This window comes from Haliotis asinina, chromosome 10 (assembly GCF_037392515.1).
Source record: "Haliotis asinina isolate JCU_RB_2024 chromosome 10, JCU_Hal_asi_v2, whole genome shotgun sequence".
NCBI classification, from domain to species: Eukaryota; Metazoa; Mollusca; class Gastropoda; order Lepetellida; family Haliotidae; genus Haliotis; species Haliotis asinina.
The window spans coordinates 15,542,039-15,564,016 of NC_090289.1; the positions used below are offsets into that span (position 1 = coordinate 15,542,039).

Here is a 21,978-nt window from a genome sequence, read left to right on the forward strand (position 1 = left end):
GAAGACCCGTCTCCACACATTCTAGCTCTCCACATTTGCACAACATCCACACAGCAGGAGTTAATAATATTATCAATTTCTTCTGGTTTTCTTGAAGATTTTCTATCATTTTCATTGGCTACCATTATGTTCTGACATTGTCTTCAAAAGTTAATTACAACTTGTTAAAAAGTAAAAGCTGCTGGGCTTTTCTGTGAAAACAATATGTGGCATGTTGGACTTCCTAAATTATATTTGTTTAGTTATTCATTTTCCATCCAAAATTATAAAAAAGTATTAATTCCCAAGCACACGAATCGGAATCTTTACTAGTGTTCTTTCTTGCAAGACGTATGATAACATTAATATGAATGCTCCTTCTCGAAAGACGTATGATCACTTTAGCACCAGTGCTTTTTCTTGCAACATGCGTGATCACATTAGCACCAGTGCTCCTTCTTGCAAGACTCATGATCACATTAAATCAAGTGGTCTTTCTTGCTAGACGCGTGATCAGATTAACACCAGTGACCCTTCTTGGAAGAGCATGATCACATTAACACCAGTGCTCCTTCTTGCAAGACGCCTGATCACATTAACACCAGTGATATTTTTTCAAGACTCACGATCACATAAACGCCAGTGGTCTTTCTTTTAAAACACATTCCCACTGACTCAAGCGCTCTTTCTTGCAAGATCCATGGCAACATTAACATCAAGTTATTGTAAGGGTGTAACAATACCACACTGCTAGAACACCGAACTCATATATGTAAACCATCTCATATAATACACACACTTATGAAACTGTTAACCATGCTTAAAATGGCATCGCTCTGACATCACCTAACTCACATGATATAGTCATGGCAGAAGTAGTGAGCCAGCCACTTCCAGCAAGCTACGCTCCTGGGCCCCGTTTCACAAAGTTCTCGTAAGCCTAAGATCTCGTAACTTTTCTCGTAGCATCCGTAGCTTCTGTGTTACAGAATAGGAGTCACAATGGCTACGAGAAAACTTACGAGATCTTAGGCTTACGAGAGCTTCGTGAAACGGGGCCCTGGAGGTTTCGGGGGAAAAAAACCTAACTCTGAAAGGTGCGGCGAACAAAAGCGAGACGTAACTTACGATTTATAGAGTGACCATTTTGACTGTGTGAATTTTCTGCCAATCTGAGCTTGAATACACCAGAATAAACTTAAGGCTTTATTCAAATTTCAAACTGATTTTGTTAGTTCGAAACAGCTGAATTAGGAACTCAGCAGCATTTTCAATCTAAAAAAAAATTAAAATGTAATATCGATTTTAGTCTATTCTGGAAATTAAAGCATTTCTTCCGTTTTTTCAAAATTGAAATTAAGCTCTAACTGAAGTCAACACTTTGAACTGAAGTTAGTTTCGAGAAATCGGGGCCAGAACGGGCGTAAAAGAGTATTCATTCAAACGTAGACACCATCCTGTTGCTTTAAGTGCAATGTATCAGCACCTCCACAGACCACCAATCGAGCAACATCGAGCCTGATACTATGCAGTTCAACTGAGTTTTGACCATGCTCTTATTGCGAATGATCTCACACGTAATCACTCAGCAGAGAGGTATACATGACGATAGTGGTTCTACTGTTCCAGAAGTGCACATTTTGCACACTGATTACATGGTGCATCTCATATTTCGAGTTACGTGACGTTCGAGTCTATGTGAGCGTAGAGTTTTGCGCAGTTTTTCTATCATATGCACAAAACCTCTTCGTTCAGTCGACGTATTTCAGCACCGTTATGTAACTTTACGTCCGTTCTTGACGTCTCCTAAATATTGCTGATATTCACAGTTCACACTGCAAAGTTCCCACCCTTTACAGCCTCATTAAGAAATGCCGTTAAGAAAACAGTATTTAGTAACATGTCTTCCCCTGCTACCAGTCAGTTGGCCAAAATGGTCCCATACTTGTCTTTAGTATCGTCTCTTGCATTCAGATCCAAAGCGCCCGTAGCCAAGGAGCCACACGTTTTCATTTCATTCGCCAATACTAACAGGCTCGCACGATGCCTGGTAATGATTCCAAGTCGGCACGTTCAGGGAGAGAGCAACTGGGCCGTTCTTCACGCTAGAAAAGTATACCGTTGCTGTGATGGGATTACACTGGGCGTGAGGACATTGTTCGTGTAGACTCGCGAGGTTGCATAGTTCAATTACTTGAACAACGTGACACAGGGATCACGAAGTTCAATGAAACAGAGGTAAAAGGTGAGTATGGTTGTTGAGACATAATTTAAGCTTTTTGATTGATGTGCATATGAAATGCTGAGACACCTGTACGCATCTCAGTTATTTTCCTTCGTTCCATATTCTGTACGAAATTTTGCTACACTCTACAACAATTAATCCATGGAGCAATTATTTGACATTATTTCAAGCGGAACATCTGTTCAATATAATAACTATGTAAACTATGTCTGTATCATTCACTGAGTTAATGAATCAGGACAATAATTTCGCCAGCACTGGAATTCGTTTTCGAAATATCAAATATTACTTTGTAACTCGAGTCTTCTTCAGGGTTATTAAACTAAACGGGTCACAGTAAAACATCGTATGCTTTGAATGTGCGACCAGGCATGTATGTCGGTGTGTGGTGTGTGTGTGCGTGTGTGGTGTGTGTGTGTGTGTGTGTGTGTGTGTGTGTGTGTGTGTGTGTGTGTGTGTGTGTGTGTGTGTGTGTGTACGTGCGTGTGTGTGTGTTGTGTGTGTGTGTGTGTGTGTGGTGTGTGTTCGTGTGTGTGTGGTGGGTGGGTGTGTGGTGGGTGTGTGGGTGGGGGTGGGTGTGTGCATGCGTGCGTGTGTGTATCTGTGATATTACCCCGAGTGTTCCGTCCTCTATCAAACAAGACAAATAGATATTACTAAATGAGACACTCATCATTTTATACAGGATATGTTTAGTATGAGCATGAGTTATAGATTCATGCTTTGATATAATTACACTGCAACAATTACAGAAAGCACAGAGCTTGGTGGATGCTCTTGTTATCTGCCATTTGTTTGACATCGTTCGGCCATGACAATGTTACCATAAGTGTCATGACACCTCAGTAACAGTAGTCTTGACACAGGTGTGTTCAAGCAAAACAATCTACACCAGTTTGTACGGTTTATGGTGAATTGGACAGATATCCTATTGATTTTCATATAAATGTCAAAATCGTCACCGACAAGTGTAAACGTATGACTAAAACTGGTAATGTGTGACGAGTTTTATGTTACTTCGTAATGTACACATCTTAATAACGATAGATATTCCACATGTGGATAAATTTGTCTAACACGTGAAAAATCAGATTGTACCGCCTGTTGCTTAAACTATCATTGTTTGCTTAAACTGTTCTTAGCCTTTTCTAAACCAGTATTTCCATCTGTATGTATAATATCTGTATGATTTATGTAGATTTGATTGTATGATTGTATGTCCTATTGATTTCTAATGTTACTATAAGTCTGATTTAAAGATGGAAATGAAATGCTCTTATAAAGGATTCTTCATGATCCACAATGTATTCTCCTCAGTAATGAAAACAATACTGTGACTATTTCTGAAAGCAGATGTTACAAGCATTTAAGATAAACACAAACACCACTAGTTGAAAACGCTAATCAACTGCAGGTCGGTCCATATAAAGTCAGTCGCATTTCTGTTGACACAGGCTTCAACACGTCGATCTTCTGAAGCAAAACAAACCAATAACCAACGGGCGGTGAAATGTCACCTCTATTCCGAACCTCTGCATGGAATAACCATTTTGAACGTTATTTCCTGTTCAGGAAAGTCATGTTAAGGTCATCTGAAATCCTATTACACAACATTCATTTAGGTTTTGTCGTTACACTATACACGCAAAAGCATATGAAAACTAGTAAAGTTATTCTATAGTTTGTTGTTTTCAAAATGCAGGCTCTCTCAATATTGAACTGTTGCAATCTGTACGCATAACGTAAGCAATGTAATTTTTCATTTTCCTCCTTTAATAAAAATATTTTGCGCTGAAATAGAAGACATGTCTCTAAAGGAACTATCGAAAATCCTGAAAAAAATGAGAAAAAAAATCTTAGGTATTGTATTAAAAGCACCAGTCAGTCAGATATCATGATCACCCGTATATTAATAATATAACGACGAGTAAGAGACATTCATGTCCAGCATAAGGTTCACAGCAGCTATGTCAGGTCGTGTTGATGAGATAGGTCTAAATGTGTGCCATGGACAACTGCAAAGACAGCTGTGTACACTAAACATGCTGTCATATGAATACAGACAAAATTTAAAGAACCGCGAACGTGCATTGTGTCAATACAATATTCCAAGAGAAAAAATGTCCAGGGGGAAATCACTATCCAGTGCTTGTTTACAGGTTACCATGTCAACCTGCACATTAAAGGCCAAATGGCCATGAAAGCTATACGGTAGAATTCTTAACATTGGATATGCGGGAATTCAAATGAGTCAGTACTTGCACTGTTCTGTATCCAATTATTACCTGTATGTGGATATCCTAGAAAGATGAGAACATCATTTGTCTTGATTTGTTCACCAAGGGCGATAGAGTAGCCTTGTGGTTACAACGTATGCTCGTCAAGTGGAACAACCGGGTTCGATTCCTCATAATAATGTGGGATGCCCATCTCTTGTGTCCCCTCTGTGATATTGCTGGAATATTTCCAAAAAGGGCAGTTTAAAACCACCCTGACTTGTCTCCATTCGAGAGTATATTAGAGAAATAATGGCACGTGCATTGTCCCAACTGTCCAATATTACGTTTAACAATTACCAATGTTACTTCCAGTTTTTTATATCCCAAACAATACAACTGAAACAAACTTTCACCTAGCTATTCTGGAAACATGTCCTAAGGGAGACTGTTTCTTTCTTACCGACAGTTTTGGCTCTAAATTTACAAGACACATTGCGCTGCCTACAGACTAAATCGTCAGCGTACACTCCTGATCAATAAGAAATTGCTGTTGTTCAAATAACAAGATGCAGTTTTGTTTTGTTTTGTTCTTGCTTTTTTACCTCCTGAGGGTTCTAGACCCACAAACAAATAGAAGAACGGATTTTTTCAATCAATTCCTACTCAATTCACAAAGCTTTGGGCGGCTGGAGGTTAGTGAGTGTCACTGGATGCCATCTTACCAAGACATTCACTGTATAAAAACGACGTAGTGTTTTCCTACTCAGCGAGACTATTGACTTTAAATTCATAACGTCGAAAGGATTCAGTCCACGATACAGAACGTTTCTTGGTATTTTTGCAGAAATTTCTTTTACATAATATGAACTATCTACTAAAGCAGGGGCCTGAGTATGGATTTATGGATTTTTTAAATTTTGTTAAAGAACAAGGACAACTCATTCACACATTCAATCTGTTTGTGTAAGAGGCCATGGGTATATCAGTTGTTGACTTTTACTAAATATGTTTGTTAGCTCAGCATCAAAGAGTGGGAAAGACTGGTATCATGGTTGAAGTTGTACTGTATAGATATGAACCATAACTGTTTGTTTTAGCATGCGTCTATAATCTGAAGTAACATATATAATCCGGCCTTGTTCTGAGATAGGTCTGTTCACATAAATGTACTATTCGTTATTGGGAAACGTATTTTCATGTTTTTGACATGTCAGTGCAGACTGCATGGCTGCATGGCTCCACAATATGAGACGGGAATGTTCTCTACATTCTTGTGTGAGGGTCGATGCATTTGAAATATGAATATTTATATATCTAAAAAGAATTTATAGAAATGAATTGAATGAATACTTCCTACGAATGTCACGGCCTTTATAGAAGGAGTAGGTAGTTTAGGAAATGTACAACAATACGACGCTCATTATTACTTACACATGCATTATAGACTGATGAAACTGTCTTCCATTTGATGATTATGCACGGTCAAGAAAGTGGTGAAAGAGGCCGCGCGAATAACCTTCTAGAGCTTTATCATGTGTACTTAATTTACAACATAGAAAACTACATTTGGATTAAAGACCTCTTTGACAGGCATTTAGAAGTTGGAGTAATAAAGAAGGATGACAATATATGGATGAACAGCTTCTTTAATGCTATGAGAGCGACGTTTCGGTGTAGGTTCTAACACGGTTATCAAGCAAGTGATGAGCAGTATGCCGTAGGGGAGCATATATACAAGTTAGAGGATATGTTTGTACACTTTGATTGGGGTAGGAAGCCAGACACAAATGAATGTGATCAAATCTGCTGAACGTAACTTCAGGCATTCCTGATGAGGAATCATATTCAGTATACAGACTAGTAGGCCAAGAGAATAGTTAAAACGCAAATTTATAGATGTTGGAAAGTAATCGATCTTTTACCATTTTTGGAAATATTGCAGACACCATACGAAAGCATTGTTGTCACAAATAATCCTCCAAACAAACCAAATGTTAATCTTCCTCAAGTGGAAATACAATTAGTTGACTTCTTTGACGAGGAACATGACGTAAAGCCATTATTCAACCCAATAACTCATTCATGATTCTTTCCCCGTTTACGTAATTTGTAATGTATATTGACTACTCACTCCATCAAGATAATTGCAAAAAACCCTATTTCGTTTGACTGTATAATACACTGACTACCATTTGATACTACAAAGTTACAGTCACAATTAATAGAGACTTATTGGGATATCGACCTCCCTTGTAAATGAAATCACGGGCTTTGTCTAGGGACTGAAACTGAAGCTTTGACTAACGAGCTAACTCTGTTAGTTGGCTTGACTCGTTGAGATAACAGAATGTGTCTTCTTGCGCCGACTTTCTCAATCTGAAGACGTTATTTGATAAGGCCACAGCATGTTGGCCGATCATACAAAGAACAAAATTGGAACAGAGCGGAAGCATGGTCGGAGAAACGTCTTGATATTTAGATATTTATGACCATACTTGATTCACTTTCTGAAGTGGTTAATGTACTTCATTTCAAGCCAATAAGCTGACATTGATGGACACATTGAATCACTCAACAACAAACCCGAAAATGGTATAAACATGAAGTCATGTAGGAACATTACTGGTCTATTGTTGCCGTAATATGTCGTTAGAAAAACAGAATCAGTGATTACAGTTATTTTGTTTAACTTGTATGTTATAACATATAGCCTTGTATACCAGTCACAAGCGATTTACATTTCTTGTAATCTATCGTTTTTCAATTTTCAAACGTACGTGACGTCCAAACATGTATATGTTTTTCACATTTCTAGACAGAGCTGTGGAATTAAACAGGAATGAAATTTCTCAAAAGGAAACTAAGTCAAGACAAATAATTATTTTGGTATATTAAACCTTTTTAAATATGATGATATGAGTTAGCTGAATAAATAATAACGAATATAATGTTCCACCAGACGAGAAACGAGTATTAAAGCAGTCATACTTATGGTGTACAGTGAAAACTGGATTATTATGCAGACAATATCATCAGCCAACACAAAACGTTGGTCATTGTTCGCGACAACGCAGAAACCTGCTTTTACCCGCAAAGAAAACACGCCAAAAATATTTTGCGTGCGTGTTTTGGACTCACAGATTATGATCTACTTAATTTTAAAAATGCCCCAAAATAGCAACGTATAGAAAAAAACAATGAATTTTGAAATGATTCGGGATTGTTATGAAAATTTCACGCGCAAAACATTTGGACTACATATTTATAGTATTATTTCCGCACGCTCTGTGGCTGTGGTTGACGTAGATCAACCGGAAGGTTACAAGTTCCCTGAAACCTATCCATATCCATAGATATTCAAGTTAAAACTGATATATATTAACAAAACAAATCTGCTACTTAATATTGATCTTCATTTTCTACAATTAGCCAACTGAGTTTTCATCGTTCTGTATATTTGCCCTTTTAGTGCCATGCTGATTGATGACAGTTCCTCACATGGATATGCTGCCCACGGGTCTACTGCCGAGGACAAAATGACCGGACAAGCCTTGGCCGGAACAGATGATAAGCGGATCTAATCATCGCTGACGCTTCATGCCTTCACAATAAATTAGCGTCTTTGTTTTCGAAGCCAGTCCGATAACAAGAGAGTGGTCCGTCAGAATGAGTTCTCCTAGTCTGATCTTTACTGGCACCATTAATTCAACAGTGGCCTCGCCTGTGAATAGTAGCAGTGTCAATACCACAAAAGTTGACCTCCGGGATGAAAATTTGGCCGTGATTGAAATTGGCGTTCAAGTTTCTATAATTATCCTTGCAGTCATCGGCAACTCGGTTGTCATGTTGACGCTGAAGTTAAGAAAGAAAAAGCTGTCAAGAATGCATCTCATGATTGTTCATCTCAGTTTGGCAGACCTATTTGTGGCTTTCTTTAATGTACTACCTCAACTCGCTTGGGATATTACGTACAGATTCGTAGGAGGAGACCTACTTTGCAGGCTTGTGAAATATTTTCAAATTGTTGCTATGTACGCGTCGTCTTACGTGTTACTGACGACAGCAGTTGATCGTTACTACGCCATCTGCAGACCACTTACAAGCGCAACATGGACTTCCGGAAAGATTCAAAAACTTGTCATGGTAGCGTGGTTTGTCTCCCTTGTTTTTAGCATACCTCAGATCACCATATTTTCCTACAGGGAAACAGTGCCAGGAACGGGAATCTACGATTGCTGGAGTGTTTTCGAACCAGAGTGGAAATTACAAGTCTACATTACTTGGATTACTGTTTCCGTGTACATCATTCCTACTCTAATTCTAGCTCTGGCGTATGGGTGCATATGTCACTCGGTTTGGAAAAGTGGAAAAATGGCCGAGACACTTACGCCAAGGTTTACTCTTCAGAATTCCAGAGTTTCAGGCAAATCCAGCAACGTGGACAGTGTTGTACCAAAAGGGGTGCTTGAAGAGAACGTCCAGTCAGTGCAAACGAAGCCACCAGTTCATGGGATATCAAGAGCAAAAATGAAAACAATCAAACTGACAATGACAGTTATTATCTGTTATTTAATCTGCTGGTCGCCGTTCTTCATAGCGCAGATGTGGGCGGCGTTTGATCCCAATGCTCCTTTTTATGGTAAGTTTCATAGTGTATCTGACAAAATCGCTTGCAACCCACTTAACAGTATAGCAGACGTCCCATCAAGGATAAAAAATAAACAAATCGACTTTAATCCATTTAGCGTAGTTTTATGGAAAAAACACAGCGTGCATTAAAGCGTTTTCTGACCTTTATTTGACATTTATAGAGATATACGTCCAGGAAGCTAGAAAAATGTATTTCAACACGGAACGACGACAGAGATTTTGAAAGGGGTGTATTGGATTTTGAGGCCCTTTCATTTCATATGAACATATGACCTCATTACAAATAACAGCTTCAGTCAGATGATCAAATGTGGATGTTTGAGGAGAATTGTCTCAAGTCTACCCTTGTGCTAGGAGAATATAGTTCACAAAAACGATTTTCTCAGTCAAAAGACACAGTTCCAGATTAAATGTGCAGCTTTGGAGTTCTCGAATTTGGACCTACGAAACCCTCACCTGATATTATGCACAAAATGCTCGTCCCACAATAATGAGGTATCAGTCAATAAGTCTCATCAACTTTTCCACTTTCTAGTCTCTAACCACAACTGCCATTCACTACCTGGGCCCAGATTTTCGAAGCTCACTTAACGCTAAGACAGTCGTAAGTGCTATACATTAACATTACCTTACGACTATCTTAGCGCTAAGAGAGCTTCGAACCTCTAGGCCCTGAATGGTTAAGTGTCCTACTGAAAATGTTACAGTTACACATCTGTGTTTCAACTGTATCACAGACATTGCAGTCGGTTTGCCTGATGGTTAACAAATTATATAGGATCTTGAGATACATGCATTTTGTGATTATCGATATACTAAGAATGGTGTTACAGTATAAAACGAATACTCCGAGCACCAGGAAAAAATACATAATACTACTAATGAAATACCAGTGTGCGTGCATTAGAGTAGAGGGTGTTTTTTATTCATGGATCAGTTATAGAATGCGTCAAGTACACATTAGAGCAATGCAGTGAATTTCAATGTACATGTTTAATAATAATCTGAAAAAAAAAACATTTTGCTTTTAAACCAAAGTTTAAACTAAGTTTAAACTAGATTCCCGGAGAGTCGTAGAAGAAAACAGAATACCCATGTCTTGTGTAATACCGCTTTGAAATCGATCACGCCTGGTTCAAGGGTTACGGATAGTTTACGTGTTCAGTGTTTAACATGTATGTCCTGTTACATCAAAATATGTTGGTCATTTCAAAAGAAATAAATATCATATCCAGACGGAAAATATAAATTATCCGATAGCCGAACCCGTACACATTAAATTTACTGTTCTTGACACCTTCTGCCCATCCATTTGGTGAAAAAGTTCCCGGAGTGACAGTATCAGAGCTCATCTGCAGTAATTTACCAGTTTGAGGATGGATAAATGGTGAGATACTTGGGGTCAGTTGTCCTGCTGCAATCCCTCATGTTGACAGACTCTGGAACAGTCGGTTTGTTTGCAGCAGTGTCGGACGTACACGGACTTTATAATTAGGCTGTCCAATTGCAGTCACTGTTTCGGAAGGGCATGTAACGCTCGCTAGGCGCTAATTCCGGCACTAAGCTGGTTCGTGGCTCCCTTTCCGCACACCACCTTGCGATACGCGGGACGGGATCCAGCCTATTTCCGAAACAGGATTTCCTGTGACAAGCGTATATTCGGGAGCCAGTTCTGGTTCCAAAATGCGCGATTGACAAACATGACTTCACTTGCCCGGAAAAAGTGTACAACTGTCACAGCAGTTGTCAGTCGTAATGGCTGGTTAGTGTAGGAATGGATTGATCGGAAATGTGTTGTACCTGCAAGGATTGTTGGTCCCTTACTGTCAACTGACAACCATGAAAGTTGTTGTCACCGGAAGTTATGAGGTCTCTCGAATTGCGTTGACCTACTTACTGAACCCCTGATAGAAGGCAGACACGAATACATGTAAGGAAGGCATCTGTTGCCTAGTTGTGTAGTGAAATATAGCGGAAATAAGAACCTTTAATCGTATGGTTACACCATTTGTATCCTGGGTATTAGGATTAATTTTATCATTTATTTTTTTTTTATTATTATTATTTGTGGAATTGACAGACATATCAACATCCTGAGTAGTGGAGAATTTATTTAGCGCACTGAAGTACATTCGGTTTAGCCGACTTGAGACACCGATGTATTGTTTGATTTTTGTGTTCGAAGGGAGCTGAGATTATTAACATATCTTTTGACATTTCCAGTGATATTCTCAGAGTGGCTACCATACTTTTGCGATTATTTCATTACCTGGCCGGACTCGCATGAAGTCATGACATTCGAAACCCAGAAAGTTAATTAGGATTCCGTACCGTTCTCAGCTGTATTTACTGTATATCAACTGTATCAAATACCTTTCTCGAGCGTATAAAGATAGTTAATTCATCATGAAAATACTATTCCTTACATCTATGATCTAAACCTGGTACTTTATTACGTTCAGTATCAGTTATAGGATGCCAGGTTTAGGTATAATTAAAACAGGTGCATCATTATAATAACTGATCACTCTGAAGAGCACTGGATAGATTTGGGATAATAACTATATGTGTACAAGTTATTTCCATGATATCGTGTGTTTATACGCGATAGCTTATACTTGAATAATACGGTATAATACGGTATATACGGTTGTTACGGTATAATGCAAGATATATTTGACTTTCTGTTGCAGAGTGGCTGACAAATATAATGTAGAACTGTATATATAGATCTTTGTGTATCTTGTTCATGTGTGGTCCAAGCAATGGTATTTCAGCTACATTATAGGCAGTATAGGAAAGTACAAAAGAATAACATTTCCGTACCGTGTGTGTACCAGGTGAAACCGTCAAATCATGTACTGTGAAATTTAGTTGGGCCCAAATTAGCAAATGCCACAGTGATAAATGAGCAATCAATAACATTTGTTCTGCGCCATTAATATCGTTGACTTTCAGTTCCACGCAAAACAATGTCTCTCGTTAAATGGTTTATTGCAAAATATTGATGAGATTACAAATAACGTCGTCTTGTAGGTGATGAACGCCTGTAGGCTATTGGTATGCCGCCGATTAGTAGAACCCAGCAAGAAAATGTCTTTCACTTTTCTACAGACACTGAATAATCGGTCCGAAAGTGGCCAGCACCACATCAGGAACCAGGCTTTAACAAATCGAGACCAAATTTGTTGTTGACTTGCGCCAGGGCACTGTCACTGATCAGACAATTCGAAATTGTTTGCATGCAGATAATATGCATGCTCGGCTACCATGTGTGCTCAAATTGACACTTTCCAGACAGACACTAATGACGTTCACAGCGTGGATACTTGGGGAGTCGTCTATGGTCTAGTGTAATGTGCAGATGAGTCCAGGGACGTTCTTGAAATATATACATGGACGTGTCATTGGGGATGCGTCTGATGAAGCCGTTTCAAAGGTTTAATTGTTTACTGTACATCCTTGTCGTCTTCGTTCAGAACCGAACTATACATCAACTACATATTCTGCTGACTGTAACGTAAGAACTCGTTGCTCTGTTACCTTATCTTATCTGTCCAACAGCAACACTGGGGACACATGTGTATTTCTGTAGTTACCTCTCTGTTAGTATATTCGCTTTTCCTCTGGTGTACCGAAGCTAGAGAGTTCAGCAATAATCCAGTTACATCAGGATGTGCCAGCTGAACGTTGGAGAGCATTAGACGTAATGTCTGTCTTAAACGTTTTCCAATTTTGTGAAACATTAGGCACATAATTGGCTCGACCTGAGATCGTGATGACACTGTACTACGTTGATTCTCCAAGGATTTCCTTCAAATCTGAAATTTCAATTTCTGGGAAAAACAGAATTCATTTATGTCAAACATGCATGTACTTAGCGCCATTTTCACTGCAATTTCACACTACAAAAAGTTCATTTATATTTCTAAGGGACATCTGTCATTCAACTGACATACCACGAACATGGAGATAGTTGACACTGCAATGCTTGAACGTCAGTTTCACTTCGTCAAGACTAAAAGCAAAGTTCATCTGGACTTTGTCATAGAAAACATCAGTGTCATAAAATTGGGACACGGCATCAATATTTCAAAGAAATGACAGTAGGTTTGTGGAGGAAACAACACATAGGATGCCTTATACAGTTTCCTCAAGGACAAGGACCATGTGGTGTTCTCTGGTAAATAAGTGACTAGAAATGCCTTTGTCGTTGATCTTATTTGATGAACCAAGAGAGGCTTTACCACACTGAAAATGAAAATGCAAAACTAAGTCAGCTGGAAACACACCTTTCAAGCACAAGAATGCCCCATGCAGATTGCGATACATAATTATCCACAACATGTTTTAAGAGGAAGTGACGGACACGTGCGATCGTGGTATATAAATGAGACTGACGGGATGTGAGACGCGTGATAAAAAATACCTACAGATTTCATTTGAGTTTTTATATCAGGGTAAATACAGGTATCAGTCAGACAATACAATTACATGAACATGAGAATGACAAGAAGACCAGAATTTGTAACACATATTGACTATTCGACATTTCACAGGCACATTTACTAATAATATTATAATCCCAAATCACATTTCCAAAATAAGTGCTGCAGTGTATCTGTTTTGTAGGAACAAAGGTCACACCTATCTAAGCCCATTTTTAAAAGGGTATGAGTGGCATGTTTGAAAAGGTGGTGCACCGAAAAGGTATCATGTTATATTTGGTCCATGTTTTGAGAGGGATGTTACATTGCAACTCTTGTTCCCACATGTTCATATGTTGGTTTCTGGTTCAGAGTTTCTCAGTTAGTTTTGAATAGTAGTACGTCGATCTTTAAGTGTCTGCACAAAGATGTCTTAGAGTTGTAGGAAAGAGTCGTAATTACCTTGTTTTTTATTTCAAAATTTCCAAATGATTTGATATATGTTTTTGTCTTTTGAATCAAATCATAATAAAGAATGAAGTTTGTCTTTTGATCGGATTTTTTTTATAATCGGTGAAGTTTAGAGTTCCAGTATGAGTAGTAGATGGGTTTTTTATTATTGTTTTTATTTTTTTTTATTTATTTTTTTGTTTTAGTTAATCATGATATTACCGTTATGCCAGATAGTTTGGCTGAGGACACCTGTATCAGCTTGTGTTTTGATATTTTTAATAAAATCAATCCAGGATGAGACCAAGTCAACAGAAAACGGATTTCTTATGTTTGAAATTATATCCTTTTTTAAATGATGACAATTGAGCTCTAGAATATTTATTGAACTAATTTTTGGGTAAATTCATATGAATATGTTTGGTCCATGCTGTTGGTTTCTTGTAGCAACGCCTAAGTACTGACAACCTTTGTGCTTGGATTATCTCCTTCATCTTAGGTGCTTTAAAACCGCCATTGTTTCGACTACATACAACCTGTTTTCGCTTTAACTTATCGGGTTTGTTTTTCCAAATGAGTCTGAAACATTGAGTTGGAAAATCATTAATGACATTTTCAGGCGGGTTATGGATTGCGAAAAAAAGGTGATTCAGTTTTGGTAAAATAAGTGATTTAACACAGTGTTTCCACCGAAGGGGTGAGATTTCTGGCGGACCATACATTCATCATGGTTTGACATTTTAAAAGATTTTGCATCATAATTCACCTTGATCATATCATCTAAGTCGAAACTAAAATTAATACCCAACAGTGTGAAAGAATCTTGATCCCAATTTCCACTTGGGGCATAGCTCCATTCTGGTACGTTTCTCAGATCCCAACCAAAAAATCCTAGTTTTATCAACATTTACCATTAGTCCAGAAAAGCTGGCAAATTGTTGTAATGTTTGCATTACAGCATAAAAACAGCGCTCAGTGCCAACAAGCGTACACGTGGTATCATCAGCAAATTGTGCTAATATATATTCGATATTGTCAGTCTTCAGGCCATGGATGTCTGAATTGTTGTTATCATATTGTCCAGTATTTCAACACATAGTATGAAAAATTATTGGGAGAGAGGGTCTCCCTGTCGACTACCCCTTTTGAAGAAATCTAGAATTTCGAATAGAACTTCCGAAGTTAAAGAAAACAAGTGTATTATCCAAGAATTTCCAGTCTACAGTATCGAACGCCTTTCAAAATTTATAAGCAATAATAGTCCTGATATTTGATAACTACTCTATTAAGTCATAGACAAGTCTTGTAATTTCTCCAAGGTATCTTCCTGACAAAATACTTTTTGATCTTCGTTTATGATGCTGTCACAATTTTTATTCTCTTGGAGATTGTCAAAGAACCAATTTTGTAGAAAATGGAAAGCAACGATATTGGTCTCCAGTTTTTTATATATTGTTTGGGTTTGTTTCCTTTTGGTATGCATGTGATCAAACCTGTTCTAAGTGATATTGGTATCAAGTCTTGCCTATATGATTCATTCAAGCAAGATATTTGATAAAATCTATCCAAAAGAATTTTTGAATTCTGCTGTAAATCCATCAGGTCCGGGGCTTTGTTTATTTTTAAGGGATTCATTGATGGAAAATTCTAATTCCATGACATTATCGTTGCCAACCCTATGCTCAACGTCAACTCTAAATTCCAGCTTACGTGATACCAAGATAGCGACACCCAGTGCATTGTTTCTGTTCGAGTTTGTGTATCAGCGTTTATTTCCCCATTCCTGTTTAATATTTTGTTCAAGCTGTAGCGTGAAATTGACATCCTCTAAACAATGTATAGATATATATTTCTTAAGGAAATTTAATCTCTTAGCGTTTAAACCGATCATTTAACCCTCTACACTTGTAAGAAGTTATCTTTATGATGCTCTGCATATCATTGTGATTTTAAACTATTCAGTAAGATAATATAGGGATGATTGTGTAATATGATAGACTTCTAAATTTTACTCGAATAATCTGAAAAGTGGGATTATGTGAGTGACACGCGAACAACGGGAGCAGGATCTGATATTAGTAGGCGGAACCCTTGTCCACACTGCTGTAACGTCACGGACAGACCAGCAAGGCAAAAAACAGACAGACCCAGTGTAAAAACGACAGGCATTTGGGTCCTGTGCGTCGATTCGGTTAAAAGGCAGACTCTTGCAAGGCAGCTCCGGGCTCAAGAAACTGGGGTTTACAGACCTTACAAAGGACAGGTAATGCCAGTACTACCGTCGTAGGTAGCGTCGTGAGTGGCAGAGGGGCGTCTCCAGTAACGAAAACCGGAACAGATGGAACAGAGCGTATTTATCGCCGAAGGCAGAACGAATGGCGGTAGAATGTGTTCAGAAGGTCGTGACATATAGTAGTGAGGTGGGGAAGAATTTGTGGGCTGGAAAAAAAGTCCAGTGGTTATCGGTAACCGAAACTTGACAGATCAGCGTTACACGGATGACGTCCTACTATCCGTTCCTCCATTTCCATCCCCATGTGTCACAACAGCTGCTACACCGTGTCCTTTATCAGCATGACAACGCCAGACCCATACAGCTCTAATTGCGCAGAACTTCCTTGCAGTTAGCAATCCTTTTAACTGGTTCACATCATTACCTAAGAGACAGATTGTTGCCAAATTACTATTGCCGTGAAACAAGACAGGCCGGGGTCTTCCATTATGTTTAAAAACATAAATTTATTGAACTATCAAGGATACGTTTTCATTAAAACGTGTTCCAATCAGCATTACAACCAAAACTAGAGACGAATATCCTACTGTCCTTAAAATGTATGAAACAGATAATAATCATCATTAATTCCCAACATTTCAAGTCATCTTTCGTCCAACAGCAACGAAAATGATAGCTAAAACAAACCTTGAACATGTATCCAAAGCACAACCGCTTTGGGCACAAGGTACCTTGGCCCTATTGTTTTGTGGTAGAAAAATGTCTCACCTTACGGAAGCAATTAGAAATCAGGATTTTGAATTGTTCCAAAGAATCAATTCTCAAAGCATGTGGCGACAAAAAGAATCAGTAAGGTCATGGCACAGCAGAATTCTGTTATTGGAACACTCATATCTACGTGGTGCAAGCGGTAGCCATATCTTGGCTCGATTCTCGACAAGATTAAATGTGTGAAGTTCAATCTTCATTTTCCGATATGAAGTGGAATAGTCTTTTAAACCAGCTGTTAAACTGATTTATTCATACGTCTAAATGTACATAATAAATATGTCGTTTATCACATCATCTCAAATCGATTATGTTGTTTTGAAGAGCTGATAATGTTGTGTTTATCTGAAATGAAACTAAAAGGAGATCATGACATTCCAAAATGCACTCAGAGTTTTGTTTTTATATGTCTGAAAAATAGGTACGCCGGATATTTTCTCCCTTCCGTTTACATGATTTGTCCATTCAAGACGATTCTTCAAGCTTAGCCATTATTTGGTAAAATATTCATTTCTGAAAAAAATATACGTTGAAGGGCTCTACATTTTGAGCTCTACATCGAGATAATGTTATCCTTTAAATGTATATTTCATCGATCTTTCATAAATGGACTAACATGAAACACGTCCAAGGAATTAATTTATCCCATGAAGCGAAAATAATTGCACAAAACATTCCTCTGTTGGAAGGCACAACTCGTAATTCAAGCAGGCAGCTTAGGTCTTGAATCACGTTGTTTAATTTCACCGTCTGATACTCAGATTGATTTTGTGCTGGGGTAACAAATATGCATTAGCATTCGGAGTCATTATTGTTCTTATTCTTGGACATCATCAACCAGGATTGCGTCGCTTTATCATGCCCTTTGGGTTGAACTGTGATTGTGGAAACATTTGGTTAGTGACATTTCAATGGCATTCGCTATCGTTTCGGTTTGGATGGAATACATCATTACACCGAGTGTTACACACCGTTGATAATTAAACCTGTATGGGCAGGAAATATATCGCTGATCTAAGCAAAAGCGGGAAAGAGATGATGAACGTGATAAAAATTAAATTATATTTTTAAATTATTCAGAGGTTTTGAGGGGAACCATCATCAAGTTTGTGCCGTAGAGAGTGTGACGTTTGTAATACATCTATCTGGTCAGTTGTGGAACATTGAAGTTGTGAACATTTCCATGATTATATCTGAGAAAAAGGAATAATTTACTGAAATCAATACTAAGTTTAGACATTACTTGATTTTTACTGGATATGTAAGCAGATATAGTAGAAATGTTTGATTATTTGGTAAAATATTTGTGATCCACCGAATATCATATATGTTCATTTTCACAGATTATTATAGTTTGGGGTCAACGAAGTATGTTAACTTGTATAGTAGTTTTGTTGAGTGTTATAACGTCTAATTGTAACCTGTGTTTCGTATTTTAAAAGCAATCGTGCACTATTCACTGTCCCTGTATACGTGCCCCTATTGTTAAAAGATTATATATCAAACAGTAGCCTATACCATTTTAGCTCCCAACTAAGCACAATATCTGCACCACGACTGTACGTAGATATATGCTTTTTTGATCATGTGCTGATTTTAGCATACGTGACATGAATCAAACCATGACATTCGATAATAATTCTGATGTGACCGATGATTACTTAGAAAGGCTGTGTAATATTCATCTGTCTACATCTACTGAGACAGATTTTCTGTAACGTGTTTGTGAAGGTATGCATGTGATCTTGTTCTGCTTTGTGTTCATTGTAGCCAATTTTCACCACGAAGTGGCCAGGAACAGAAGTCTACAGTTGTAGATAGCATCACGTAATCTGTCTGACTAAATATGCTCACGCCCGGAGGCAAAGCTGATACGTGCTATCTCATTTGTGTTTTATTTGTCCAAGGCAATGGAAGAAAATACAACATAGACTGGTTGAATAAACTGATGATAAATGTCTAGACTTGACCTGGTAACTGAACACTATTATCCTTCAGTTTCAGCATGTCTTGTACGTACTATCCTGTCGAACAGTGTAATTACATGATATGTTTTCATGTTTAAAATATTGTTTTAGCCATGAAATAAATCCTTTAATGAGAAAGAATTTGTGAAATGCTGGCGGTCCTCATAGATAACATCGATAGGCATCCCCATGTTTAATTGTTTCTGGTCTGTTGGTGATACTTAGACACGATGGCTGGTGAAGAACTATGGACAAACTTGTGTGTCATATGATATTGCGGCAGAGGCTTTCTTTGTTGTCCATATTTCACAATTGTTTACATTCACTTAAGCGGGCTCTTTCCAATACGATTTTCAAAGAAATACAGAACGTCAGTCCATAAGAATACACAATCTTGACTACCTCCAGAAGCAAATTACGTTTGCTGTAGAGGACAAATAGTTGTGAACAATATGTGAATTGATCTCTGAAAAACAGTGTGAAAAGGGTAAACACGTCCTGTGCACCGTTATGATACTTACAAAATTTGCCTTGTAATGAACGTATGTTGTCTGACGCCGCACAGCAGTAGTCCTGCCATGTGACAACGGTATGGAAATAAACAAGTCAATCAAGTAATCGATAAATCTGAAAATGAAGTTGGATAATTTGGAATTATGACAGAGATTCCAATGCATCAAAGTAAAGAAAACCTTTGGGAAATGGATTTATATGACAACACATTCAGAGTCAGTTGACAACTCTTGCTTTTGTTGTTATTTGTCAAGGTTACAAATCAAAACGTTTCATGGTGAACATGTGGAGTCCATGTCCAAATTGTCGCATGAATGAAGTGTGATGCAGTTACTCTTATTTATTTTGTACGATATGTTTCTTGTTCAGGTAAAAACCTAAAAAGCCAATGGGTGTGTAGGAAGATACGCTCATCCTTATTGCAAGACCCTGATATCTCAGACTATTAACACCACCTGCATCCACTCCCCACTCCACAGACGCACACATCCACACATCCACTCTCTCTTCCCTTTCTCTCTCTCTCCCTCTCCTCTCTCTCTCTCTCTCTCTCTCTCTCTCTCACACACACACACACACACATACGAATTTGGAATATTCGAAATGAAGGACGACATCGTATAACATTCTCTTTTACCGAAATTTGTTAATTTGTGTGCGAAACAAATACAAGATCTCGATGAATTTTTACGACCTGCCCCGATGCTTCGAGTGGTCTACAGCACAATGTAAGAGGTATCGTAATCGTTTACAGCATGTCATTTATCAATACAATGATTTTACATTATTACTGACTGTCTTTCTAGTTGCACAATAGTAATGGATCTGTAATTGTGTAATTGCAATAGAAATACGACATCCCTCTGAGAGAGATTTATTAATTATCCGCGTTAACTTCAGAATTGGTGTCTGTTTACCCTACGTGGAAAATTATGCAATGTCAACGGCACCAACTACGTGTCTTGGAGACACTGATTAATATGTTTGTGACTGTTTGTAAACACACGAATCCATATCGACAGTTTGCCACTACGAAGACAAAAACTATATCAATGACATGCAATATATCGAGATTATTAACTCTTCATACTTTGCATTAAATTTAATCGTGCATAAAATCTGATGTATTATTACTGTCAACGATCAGCGCATCTTCATGTCTAGGCCATGAATATTTTGCATGTTTGTTTTAATATATTTGTAACTTGTTTCAATTTGATAGATACCGTGAACTATTAATTACTCGACTGTTCTTTCTTTCTATAACGGAAAATTGAGATTATGGCATAACACGAGTGAGTGAGTTAGGTTTACGTCGCACTCAGCAATATCTCAGCCATACGGCGGCGGCATGTGAATAACCGACGCTGGACCAGACAATCGACAGCATGAGTTTCGATCTACGCAGTTTTGATGCAATGGCATGTGTGAACCAGGTCAGCGAACTTGACCAGGTGATCCCGTTAGTCGCCTCTTACGACAACCTTCTTTTACTGAATTCTAACCCGGATCCTCACCGATGGACATAACACGAATCTCATGCTCAATGACCACTACCAATATTAATCAGCAGGTTTATGCAGGGGACCACGATGATGAGTATGTTATATACTATCGACACACAGGCACTTGCTGCATATGTTACGGCATCGGAGGTCAGATATTTTGAAGTCATGTCCATCAGCTTACAAAGAGTTCGGATCTATTCGTGACATTAGGATTAAGTTTTAAATACAGAAATACAAAAGTGATCAATACATGCGGCTATGTATAGATGATACTGAGTATACTTTAGGTCAATGCAGATGGTTTCTTGTTCATTGTCAAGGACACTGTCCAGACTCGCAGTGATATAAAAATGAGAGAAGATTATATACTACATGGGATAATATAACATTAATTCAATAAGTTATCTACATGTGCAGGAAAAGAACGGGTATCTGAACATACTTAGTTCATAACGATACATTGCACTCAAGAACTGATCTGAAGTAGCTGATGCGAAATTAGTATTGTGTATAAACAAATTTCTCCTAAAAACATTAAATCTTTACATGTCACTGTTCCTCTTCATTCCAGGTCCAATCTATTCAATTATCCTGCTCCTCGCCAGCCTCAACAGTTGTACCAATCCCTGGATCTACGTGGCCTTCAGCGACACCGTCTGCAGCGAACTGAAAAAACTCTTTGTCAGACAAAACAGAGGTCGGAGAGACGACCCCGTCCAATGTGTTTGTGCTAGTTGTTTTCGAACCGAGGACCCACGGGGCAGCTACCGTCTCAGTCAAAGATGTGAACCCATCTAAGCAATGTACAATACCTGCATGTACACATAATAACATGATGGCGTCATATTCAGATTTGCAAGACGGCAACGTGGTTATTCTCCGACTCGTAAACATCATATATTACTAATTCTTTCCTGACAGACGTGCATCTTTTAGAGAAAAAAGCATGTGAAATGTACCTGTTTCACATCCGTTCAAGGACAATATCCTTGAATGTTCATAGATCATTTGTACCATAA

At 38.2% G+C, this 21,978-nt stretch overlaps 1 protein-coding gene across 1 annotated transcript; it reads left to right on the plus strand.

Annotated features, from left to right (window-relative positions):
• The first annotated feature begins 8,109 nt into the window (after positions 1-8,109).
• On the plus strand, positions 8,110-21,757 carry LOC137299076 (cephalotocin receptor 1-like). Its single transcript, XM_067831565.1, has 2 exons — positions 8,110-9,082; positions 21,531-21,757. The coding sequence occupies exons 1-2, from the start codon at positions 8,110-8,112 to the stop codon at positions 21,755-21,757; spliced, it is 1,200 nt and encodes a 399-aa protein (XP_067687666.1).
• Positions 21,758-21,978: the final 221 nt, after the last annotated feature.